This window comes from Octopus bimaculoides, chromosome 2, assembly GCF_001194135.2.
Source record: "Octopus bimaculoides isolate UCB-OBI-ISO-001 chromosome 2, ASM119413v2, whole genome shotgun sequence".
NCBI classification, from domain to species: domain Eukaryota; kingdom Metazoa; phylum Mollusca; class Cephalopoda; order Octopoda; family Octopodidae; genus Octopus; species Octopus bimaculoides.
The window spans coordinates 66568298-66579721 of NC_068982.1; the positions used below are offsets into that span (position 1 = coordinate 66568298).

Genomic DNA, 11424 nt, shown 5'->3' on the forward strand with positions numbered 1-11424 from the left:
TTTCCACTAGGGTTTTAGGGTTAGGGTTAGAGTTTTACGGTTAGGATTAGGGTTAGGGTTAAGGTTAGTGTTAGGATTACGATTAGGGTTGGTGTTAGGGTCAGGGTTAGGGTTAGGGTTTAGGGTTAGGGTTAGAGTTAACCTAGAAGGGACAGGCCCCTTATCTTTTGGTTAAGGCTGTTGGTAAGTTTTCCTAAGTTACTCCAATCCACATGCCCAATGCAAACCTTCAGATCAACCTTTTCCTATGCAGATCTCTAATGCAACTTTTAAAAAAACAGTCAATGAATTTCAACGGATTTCGCTCAAATCTGATGTCCATGTTACTTATTTTGGTTTGAAATAAAGCACTTGATCACTTAATAATCCTAGCTTAATCCCGAGCAGCGCCTGGCTATACTGCTAGTATACTATAAAGTATATTAAATGCTTTTATAAATCAGCACCGTGTTCTACTGCGTTAGCAGTGCGCTTTTACATCACTTGTTAAGGTTATCTCTATAGTTATTCTATAGAAATTATAGCCAGCACTGACCTTTGTTACAATGTTTCATATCTGAGACATCAGATGTAAACAATGAAAGCAAAGATGAAAAAAGGATAATGGGCGTATATGCCATATTTCGGGAGGTTTTGCCCCTTCATCAGTACATATCTAACCCCTTAATCATCCACGAACACACTGCTTAAACAGCCATTAAGTACAGCGATGTAACGTTATTGAATGTACCGATTTTACATATTAAACACATTCCTGGAAGCTGATACGTAACTATTAATGATTAGGTTTACCTGTTAATGATTTACCTGTTAAACGCTTTGCAACAGGTTTTTATTAAACTGGAAAACCACAGTAACGGACATTTACGTACATAATAGTACCACTAACTAAGTTGGTAAAGTGGAATTCAGGAAGTAATAAAGCAAATAGAATGTAGTAAGAAGTTCTAAAGATAAAGAAGCATGCTTTTTATATTCCTAATGAATAAACTTTTCCGATCATAAGGCAACCGTTCCTAGCAGTGTCCTTGCATTTATGCTCAAACAGTTCGTTAAAGAATTAGGAGGTATCTTCAATGTTTGATTTTCCAAATAGAGGTCTGTTTCAGTCTTTGAAAACATGTGGTAATGAGCCCTATTTCCTGGAAGAGCAATCTCTCCGATTTCGCCACGGCTGCCCTATTTCCATCAAATGTAATAAACGTAGTCATAAACATTCATACCGCCATCATCTCGTATCTGTTCTTCTTTGATGACCACCACTACAGTTCCTGTTGATCTACTAGTGATTGGCTCACCAACACGACTCACTAGTGCTATCTCTCTATTCAGAGGTTTGGCGAAGCAGTGCATTTGTCATTGAAACTAGATAAAAATCTTCAACTGAGTCTGGTATGAGAACTTAAGTTGCCAATGCATGGGCTTCATCAATGTTTCATTTCTCTTAGATTGGGAGTTTCTTATCAGATTACTTCAGTGCATATTGTGTTGATCGCAATGTTCACCGGTCTACATTCTTTCACCAATGACAAGATTTGGACATGTCTCACACAATCTGTCTTCTGTACAACTACCACCGAAGTGTATACACAATAAATAAGAGAACAAAAATACAATATTTAATTTAATAATTAGTCTGATAAATACCTGTTGGCATTTCCTCCAAGGACATTAAGTTGCCATTTATGTTGGTTATTCGTTCTGGAGTTGGTACTCCACTTTTGCGAACATGGTCACTTAAAGAATAGAAACCATCTGCCAATACAAAGAAATAAATACTATTTAGAATACAGAAACAAAAGTTTACCTTTCGTTTTGCTGTTCAGTCCTGTATTTGTTGCAACAAACAATAAAGTAATCTATAAAACCTTTTACCAAGGCAGGAAAACTTAATTCTTTACTCTGAGATTAGGGAAGAATTTGTACACCGGGACTTAGTAGGCAGAACCCAAGCCTTCTTCATAGATAGAACGATGCTTTGTCATATATTATCATCCGCCATTATAACGTTGTTAATTTTTATGAAACGTAAGCTCTGTATTGATTTATGAGGTACACATAAAACAGTAAGGATCTAAACAATAACGTATCTATTCTTTCTTAAGAATCTGAGCTCTGGCAGATTCGAACATAAATATTTTAATCACTGTTGTATTTAATCATTGGAGAACATCTCTTCAATGTAGTCAATGTGTGTTCATAACACATACAATTCGTTGACGTAAGGGGCTTTAGAGACGCCGAAGTGTTTTGACCGTATTTGCACTTCTTCAGTCAAAGCTAACACGAATTATTGAATCTAAACAAGAGTACTGGTTCTTGTTAATAGAAAGCTCTATATTGATTCAATGTAGATACCAATCAGGAAGTTGAACTTTGTGACATTTGAACCAAGAAGGTTCAGGATCAAGACTAAATAATGTAATGTACATTGTTTGACGAACCACTTTCCTGTCAACAACATGTGAACCAAAGGAGTTTCTTTGTAGACATATCAGCTAAATCGCCTTTGAGTCACATACTGCTGTCTTAAATAAATGTATTACAGGATATAATTTAAGATATAGAATCTAGAAAATACAACAGATGGACGTTCAAGATTGCAACATATTTCATCATAGATTCGTATGATCAGAGCTGACCTGGAGGTAGGTGCCAACGTCACAAACTTTTCACCATTGACTATATTAATCCATTACTTCTCAAACACATTGTGTGTATGTGCCCGTGAGTTTGTGTGTGTATGTAAAGATATATTCTTTTACTTGTTTCAATCGCTGAACTGTGGACATGCTAAGACACCACCTTGAAGGATTTTAGTCAAACAAATCAACAATACTACTTAATTTTTGTCAAAGGCACACACACACACAGAGGCACACACACACACACACATATACACACATTTACGATGGGCTTCCCGGTAATTTCCACCTACCAAATTCACTCACAAGGCATTGAACGGCTTGGGACTCTTAAGACACTTGCTCAAGGTGCCATATTTTGGTACTGAACTTGTAACCACGTGGTTGCAAAGCAAACTTTTTAACCACACAGCCATGTCCAGGTCTATAGAGATATTTCTACTCAAGTTTTTATTTCTTCATGCATTAAATGTGTTAATACAAAATTATTTGTTTTTCATGTGGATGTTGTGTTTGAATTATAGAATACAGAAGTCATTAATACAAAGAAATTTTACCAAAATAATTTTCATTCTTCGAAAATTCCGCATTGAAAATTTTTAACAGATATCCATTTGAGTCGATTTTTTTAACATAAGGGTTGTCATGTTTACTGGTGACATGGACAAAGTAATTGCGATCATCATAGCTGATGAGTTCGGAAAAATCGATCAGTTCCATTCCATATCGATCTTTAAGCAATTGAGCAATCATATGTTCAGGCAATTTGATTGGTCTGTAGTTGACTAGATTCATAGTGTCACACTCCGTTGAATTTGACATTCTGAAAAGAAAATAATAATAACAATAGTGTGACCAAATAATAATAACAATAGTGCGATAGAGATTAGAAAGCCAAAGAAAGAAAGCAAACTATGCTGGAGCATAGATATAGGATGCCCATCTGACAACAGGATATGCAATAAGGAAGAAAGAAAAGTCAATAGATATGACAGGCTAGCTTGGGCGGTTTAAGCAGTTGTGGTTGATGAAAAAGGTGGTTGTAGTACCAATAATTGTCAGAGCCCTTGGAACAGTGAATAAAAATCTTGAGAAGTACATGGAACAAATAGGGGCTGCAATAAGGGTGGAGCACTTGCAGAAAACAGCACTACTTGGAACCACTTGAATACTCTGGAAGGTGCTCGAAAAATAAGCGGTGTTACCTTAGTTCACTGGTAGTGAACAGCTGACACTGTAGTACATCTCTAGCGTTAGAACCTGTGCAAAGACAATAAAATAATGATACTAATGATGATAATGATAAATCCTATGAGAAGTGGTACAGGCGATGGCGTCCCATCATTTGGAACTTCCCAATACAAACAGACAGAAATTGACTCCAATCGACCAGACATTGTAATTAAGGACTACAACAGAGGAACTTATCTATTAATACATATGTCAGTCCCACAAAATCAAAATGTCTCAAGAAAGGAATACGAAAAGCTTTCTCACTATAAAGATAGATCTGCAAATTGAAATAATAAGAATGTAGAAGCTTAGTACTACAATAATACCAGTAGTAATTGGTGCATTGGGAATGATAAGGAAGGGAGCTGAGAAGTATATTAAGCAACTCCCTGTTAACTCCAATCTCCGTGAACTACAAAAGATAACCTTGATGAGTACAGCCCATATACTATGGAAAGCACTCTCCATCTAAAATGGAATAAATGGAGTGATAATTATAGCATGCATAGCAAAACAAAAGTGCTTTTGTTACTCTTCGCCTCCAGAGGATGCCCAGTACTAAGGCAGCTGAAATAAAGTTATAATGAAAGGAAACCATAAATGATGGTGATGTGGATGATGATGATGATGATGATGATAATAATAATAATAATTGCAAAAATTTTGCTATTGAGTTCATACATAAAACCCATTTTGAACAGCATGATGGAAGTGCGGCAACTATTGTTGCAAAGAAGGTGAAATCAATGGAAAAAAAAAAACAAGTGTATGAACAACTGGCTGATAGGTGGGGAAAAAAAACCCCTCTGCATTGTAAATATGTGGCTCGCAGCAAACAAGCTGATGTTGACTATAAGCACACTCATCAGTGGCTATGGAGCTCAGGGCTAAAGACAGAGAGTGAAGGTTTCATCTTAGCTGCTCAAGATCAAGCCAATGTGATGAAAAATGGAGTAGACCCAAAGTGCTGATACTGCAACGATGAGATTGAAAGAGTGGACCACCTAATCTCTGGATATAAAGTTTTAGCACCTATGGAGTACAAATCAAGACATGACAGAGTTGGCCAATATCTATACTGGTTAATATGTCGGCATTATAAAATCAAAACTGCGGACAGATGGTATAGGCATCACCCTGAAGCTGTAACTGAGGGAGAAAATGTAATGATTCTTTGGAACTTTCCTGTACATACAGACAGAATCATCAAAGCTTATATAAACTGGACATTGTTGCGAAAGACGAAAACAACAAAATCTGTTTATTGATCAACATGAGTATTCCTTGTGATCATAATATCTCGGCCAAAGAATTTGACAAGCTCAGAAAATATAAAGATTTGCTCATTGAGATCGAAAAAAATGTGGCATCTCAAGACGGTTGCAATACCAATGAGTGTAGGAACACCTGAAATGAAAAGGAACTGTAAATCATTTGAGAATGATCCCTGACTTACCATCCATGCAAGAAGTACAAAAAATTGTTTTAACTGGTACGTGACACGTATTGAGAAGAGCATTGTCGTTGTGAATTTTCTTTCCTTCTCCACTTTTTCTTTTTCTTTTTTCTATTTTTCCTTTTTTTCGTTCTTTTCCCTTTTATCTATCACATAGGTTGAATTTGTAAATGATCAATCTGGTGTGTTTATTTTAATGGCCTACCAATGTATATAGTGAGTTCCTTTGCCCTCGGTGTCAGGAAGACACTCGGCAAGAAATGGAAACAAAATTGAAAGAATGATGATACTACTACTACTACTACTACTACTACTACTACTACTACTACTACTACTACTACTACTACTGCTATTACTACTACTAAAAATAATAATCATAACCATGTCACACACATATGGTTGTGATGCATGTGCCTGTTGTAGTCATGATGGGTATACTGGGCTTCATATATATTTTACTCCAGTGTCAGTTTGATGACATGCACTGGTCTCTCACTCAATAATAATAATAATAATGATGATGATGCCCTAATGCAATACCAGGAAGTGTTATCATGTACATTGTTTTGTCTAGGTATAAAAGACAGGCTACAGCAAATATTCTACTCAATACCAGATTTGCTTGTCAGTTGTTTGCCCTTAACTAGTTGAGCATATACCTTAGTGGCTGACAATATGTGCATCTTTGATCACGAGCAGAAGTAGTGGGAAGGGGGCATCACAGGCATGTGTTGAGGGGCATTCTTTGTGTGTGTGTGTGTGTGTGTGTGTGTGTGTGTGTGTGTGTACACTGGTGACCGTTAACATTTTGTAGCTGCTTGATCAAGATTCTACCGAGAAAACTACAAAGGCGGTCAGAAAAATTTAAGGTGGAGTACTTGCGCTGACTGAGACTGATCTTTAAGTCGAAATTAAATGGACGGAATAAGATCGAAGCTATCAACACTTGGGTGGTTTCACTCCTTAGATATGGAGCAGGGGTAATTGCATGAACAGTAGACAAACTAAGCAGCTTAGACAGAAAGATAAGGAAGTTACTAACTAGATATGGGTCACTCCACCCCAAAAGTGACACAGACAGACTGTATGTACCAAGAAAAAGAGGACTTATTGGATGCAAACACAGCATTAGAGCAGAAGAATATATATGTGTGTATGTATGTGTATATATATATTCGTTTTATTTTATTTACTGATTGAATTTTCAAATTGTTAATTTGCAAATACTATACTACATATATATATATGTATATACATGTGTGTATGTATGTGTATATATATATTCGTTTTATTTTATTTACTGATTGAATTTTCAAATTGTTAATTTGCAAATACTATACTAATGTATTTTCATACAGAACTACACTTTATCAAAAAATTTCCTCCAAAAATGAATGTTAGGATTAGGGTATATTCTAAATATAACTCTAAATATAAAGAGTAGAAAAAGGAAGATAGAGGAAAAAGAAAAAAGGAAAAAGAGGGGAAGATAAAAGAAAGGGTAGAAAAAAAGAAAAAGAAGGATGAAGGGAGAAAGAAAACAAAATGACTTCCAGTGATGACCAAACTGCACCTATTTTTTTAGGAGGTCACCATCCTTAAACCCATTCCATTACCAGTAAAGGACTAGATTCCAGTTAAGGACTAGATTCCAGTTAAGGACTAGATAAGTAAATAAATGAATGAATGGTAAATAGGAAGGTGGACACCCCTTCTTTCTCTTTCCCTCTATGTATGTATTATCTATCTATCTATCTATCTATCTATGAGCCTATCTACCTACCTATATTTCTATCTATCCATCTCCATTGTCATAGAACCTCACTCCCTCAAAAAAAAAAAAAAACCCCACAAAAACATGTTTCATATAAATGTTTGTACATTCACATAATTTTATTTGACAAGTTTTAGAAAGGAACGAAAGCATTAATAAAAGGATTTTTTCCAAAATTCTGACTCTTTTTTCACAATATTCAATTTCTGTTCATCACACCTAATACTCTATACATACATATATATATATATATATACACACATATACTTATATACGTACTCACATGCATACATACATATATATGTGTGTGTATATACATATACATATATATATATATATATATTCTTTTACTCTTTTACTTGTTTCAGCCATTTGACTGTGGCCATGCTGGAGCACCGCCTTTAGTCAAGCAAATCGACCCCAGGACTTATTCTTTGTAAGCCTAGTACTTATTCTATCGGTCTCTTTTGCCGAACCGCTAAGTTACGGGGACGTAAACACACCAGCATCGGTTGTCAAGCGATGTTGGGGGGGACAAATACAGACACACAAACATATACACACACATACATATATACGACGGGCTTCTTTCAGTTTCCGTCTACCAAATCCACTCACAAGGCTTTGGTCGGCCCGAGGCTATAGTAGAAGACACTTGCCCAAGGTGCCACGCAGTGGGACTGAACCCGGAACTATGTGGTTGGTAAGCAAGCTACTTACCACACAGCCACTCCTATATAGGAACAATTCACAAAAAAAAAAGAAAAAGACGAAGACAGGTGGTGTAGACAACAAACAGATGTATTAGTTTAGCGCTTGGGAATTGAAAAAGTCTTTAACGTTTTGAGCCTACGCTCTTCCACAGAAAGGAAAACAGATAGAAACAGGGAGAGAAAATAAAGAAATCGTAATGGCTAGCCATCTATTATGGCGAATTCGGGACAGAAAGGATCGCACAGGAGATTTAGAAAGAAGGGGAGATAATACACACACACATATAAGAAGAGTGTATAATTGTGAATAAATCGTAATTATAACGGAGAGGGTTATAAAAACCCTTACATTTCTAGAAATAGCAGCCAAAACCGCTATAAAGCCACTATAACCACTTATTATATCTCCTCACAATAAAAGTTGTCGGCAGGCGACATGACATAAAATTCAGAATTTAATTAGAAATAAAAGGTTAGTCCTCCATTGCAATTTCGAAGTTAGGAACCAAAAAGGTTTCATTCTTCTCGCCAGGAGAACATTCCTGTACATAGAAATTAACACAAAAAATATACCTTGTGGTTTAACATGTGTCCCGACCGGCAAGAAAAATGTATCAACCTCTATCTACACATTCAGATTCTGAATTCAAACGTCATGCACAGCGTTTATAAGAAGAGACCAGTAAAATGAGACACACCTAAAAACAGGTTATGAGAGGAAAATTAAATAATAAAAGAGGAATGTAAAAATACATTACGCAGGATATATCTTAAACAATTCAAGATCGTTTACGAATATAATAGTGGCGAGAACATGCAATCAAAATTTTTTTCTTAATAAAGGAAGAGTGAATAATTGTGAATAAATCACAATTATAACGGAGAGGGTTGTAAAACACTTACATGTCTACAAACAGCAGTCAAAACTGCTATAAAGCCACTATAACCACTTATATCTCCTCACAATAAAAGCTGTCGGCGGGTGACATGGCGTAAAATTCAAAATCTAAATAAAAATAAAAGGTTAATCGATGATCTTTCGTTACAAGAACACGACTGCTAGTTAGAAACCACGTGAGTTTATTTACATTTGTGAAGATGATCGTTGATTTCCGTAAACATTAAAAAAAATTTTTACATATGGGGTTGCAGGGAATGGGATTTTTGAAGTCGGCGTGAAAGGGAAAGAGACAGAAAGAGCACTATTGTATGAGGGAAGTTCTTTGAAGTTGGCGTGAATCGGAAGAATTGTGTGCGTGCGTGCTTGCGTGCATGCGTGCATGCGTGCGTACGAGCGTGCGTGCGCGCACACACGCGTGTGTGTGTGTGCGTGTGAGAGAGAATGTGTATGTGTGCTTGTGAGTCGGTGTTTGTGTGTGCAAAATTCTGTCTGTGCGTGTATGTGCTTGTGAATCTGCTTGTGAATCTGTATTTTGTTGGCTTGATTCCCTTATTAGCTATTATTCAATCAACTGAAACAAGTAGAATAGTGTAATTCAAGCATATTGGTAGTAGCTAATAAACCTTTCTATTATAGGCACAAGGTCTGGTTTTTGAGGGAAGGAGTAAGTCAATTATATTAATCCCAGTGCATAACTGGTGCTTAATTCAAAAGGATGAAAAACACTTGGTGGAGGTGCGTTAATAATTGCGAAGACCTGTTGAGGCAAGTGAAATCGAAATCGAACTAAATTCGACGACTGGCCCCCATGTCAACGTCTCCTCCATTGGACACTAAACTCTGCTTTCGAAGACCGGTTGGGGCAAGCGAAAGCGAAATCGTGATGGAACCACCGTTCGAACGTGATCGTTACCAGCGTCGCCTTCCTGGCACTTGTGCTGGTGGCACGTGAAAAGTCATTCGAGCGAGATCGTTGCCAGTGCCGCTGGACTGGCTCCTGTGCAAGTGGTACAGAAAATACACCATTTTGAGCGTGGCCGTTGCCAGTACCGCCTGACTGGCCTTCGTGCCGGTGGCACGTAAAAGCACCCACTATACTCTCGGAGTGGTTGGCGTTAGGAAGGGCATCCAGCTGTAGAAACTCTGCCAAATCAGATTGGAGCTGGTGTAGCCATCTGGATCACCAGTCCTCAGTCAAATCGTCCAACCCATGCTAGCATGGAAAGCGGACGTTAAACGACGACGACGACGACGACAATGATGATGATGATGATGATGATGATGATGATGATGATGAGGATGATGATGATGAAAAGCACTTGGTGGAGGTGCATTAATAATTCTGCCAGCTCAAATAACAAGTGCAGGCAATATTCAAGTATTTTGTTGGCTTGATTCCCTTATTAGCTATTATCCAATCAACTGAAACAAGTAGAATAGTGTAATTCAAGCATATTGGCACAAGGCCTGGTTTTTGAGGGAAGGAGTAAGTCAATTATATTAATCCCAGTGCATAACTGGGGCTTAATTTTATATGAACAATTTGGCTGGATAAAGGGTGCTATATCCTTGGCTTTTGCATTCCTTCTGAGACAAAAGGCAAGAGCTGTGCCGTTAAAACTGGTAAGATCGAAGTAGTTAATCATGACTAATATATGAATGGCTGCAGAAGAAAATACATGAGCAAGGGAATTTCATAAGGATGACAATCAAGTAAGAAAGAATTTAATGCTTGGTTTGCAGGTGAATTACATCCTATGTGAGCTTCGAACCTGTCGTCGCCAGATGCTGTAACTTTTTTCGATTATCTGTCCCATATAAGTTGGAATTTCTCCCATTTGACCTGGATCTTTCGTTGCTTTGTTGATTTATAAAAATTATTTTCCGTGTTATTCAAATTAGCTTTCAATTCAGATGCACACACACACATACACACGAGCGCATAATTCTTTTATAAAATCTTTTGAACTTTCGAAATATTGGTCTAAATGACTGAAATGTGCGTTATAGAAGAACCTTTGAAAAATAGTTAAAAAAAAAACTTTGAAAGGAAACAATTAACTATAAATGATTGCAGACCAGCTCCGAAATTACCTAATTTGCGAAGTTCCAACAAGAAATATATTCGACAATTTCAAACTAATCTATATGAAAGAAAAAAATATAAGCATTACCTACCGTCCTCCTGACGTGGTTAACCACAGTGATCACTTCAGAGATGCTTTATCGCTCATAAGTCTAACCCTAGCTGAGGCCATCACACAGGCTAATATACTTTTAACACGGGTCTTTAATTTCCCAAGTCTTAGCTGCTCTGAGGGTTATATCAACCTGGAACTAAGCAACTGAAGAGGAAGGATACAAACGCTCTCCTCGATAGCACTAAAGACTTTCTCATACAACAAATTATTATCCGTCCAATTAGGGAAAATAACATACTCGGCCTAGTCTTTATCACCAATACAGTCTTCATTCACAATGTTCAGGTCATTCCCACCACTATTTCCGAGCAAAGCATTATAAAACTATCTGTATATGGTACAAAGAGGGCAACATACTCAAATAACCTTAAACATAACTCACTCATCATGAACTTAAGTTTCAGGAAGGCAATTGAGCAATTGAGTAAATATAAAAATTTAGTAAATGGAGTAATACGCATATGTTAAATGAATTCTTTTATTTTCAACATATTTCCAACA

The 11424-nt window shown here is 36.9% G+C and overlaps 1 protein-coding gene across 1 annotated transcript in view; it reads right to left on the bottom strand.

The window, feature by feature from the left end:
• The window catches only part of LOC106870392 (hydroxylysine kinase), a 19304-nt gene extending 8381 nt beyond the window's left edge, over nt 1-10923 (bottom strand). Inside the window, exons 1-3 of the mRNA XM_052977934.1 lie at nt 10901-10923; nt 3203-3468; nt 1648-1755 (exon numbers count right to left, since the gene is read on the bottom strand). Of these exons, the coding sequence (XP_052833894.1) occupies nt 1648-1755; nt 3203-3467 (373 nt within the window). The 5' untranslated portion in view covers nt 3468; nt 10901-10923. The remainder of the gene's footprint in view (nt 1-1647; nt 1756-3202; nt 3469-10900) is intronic.
• Between the last annotated feature and the right edge of the window lie 501 nt (nt 10924-11424).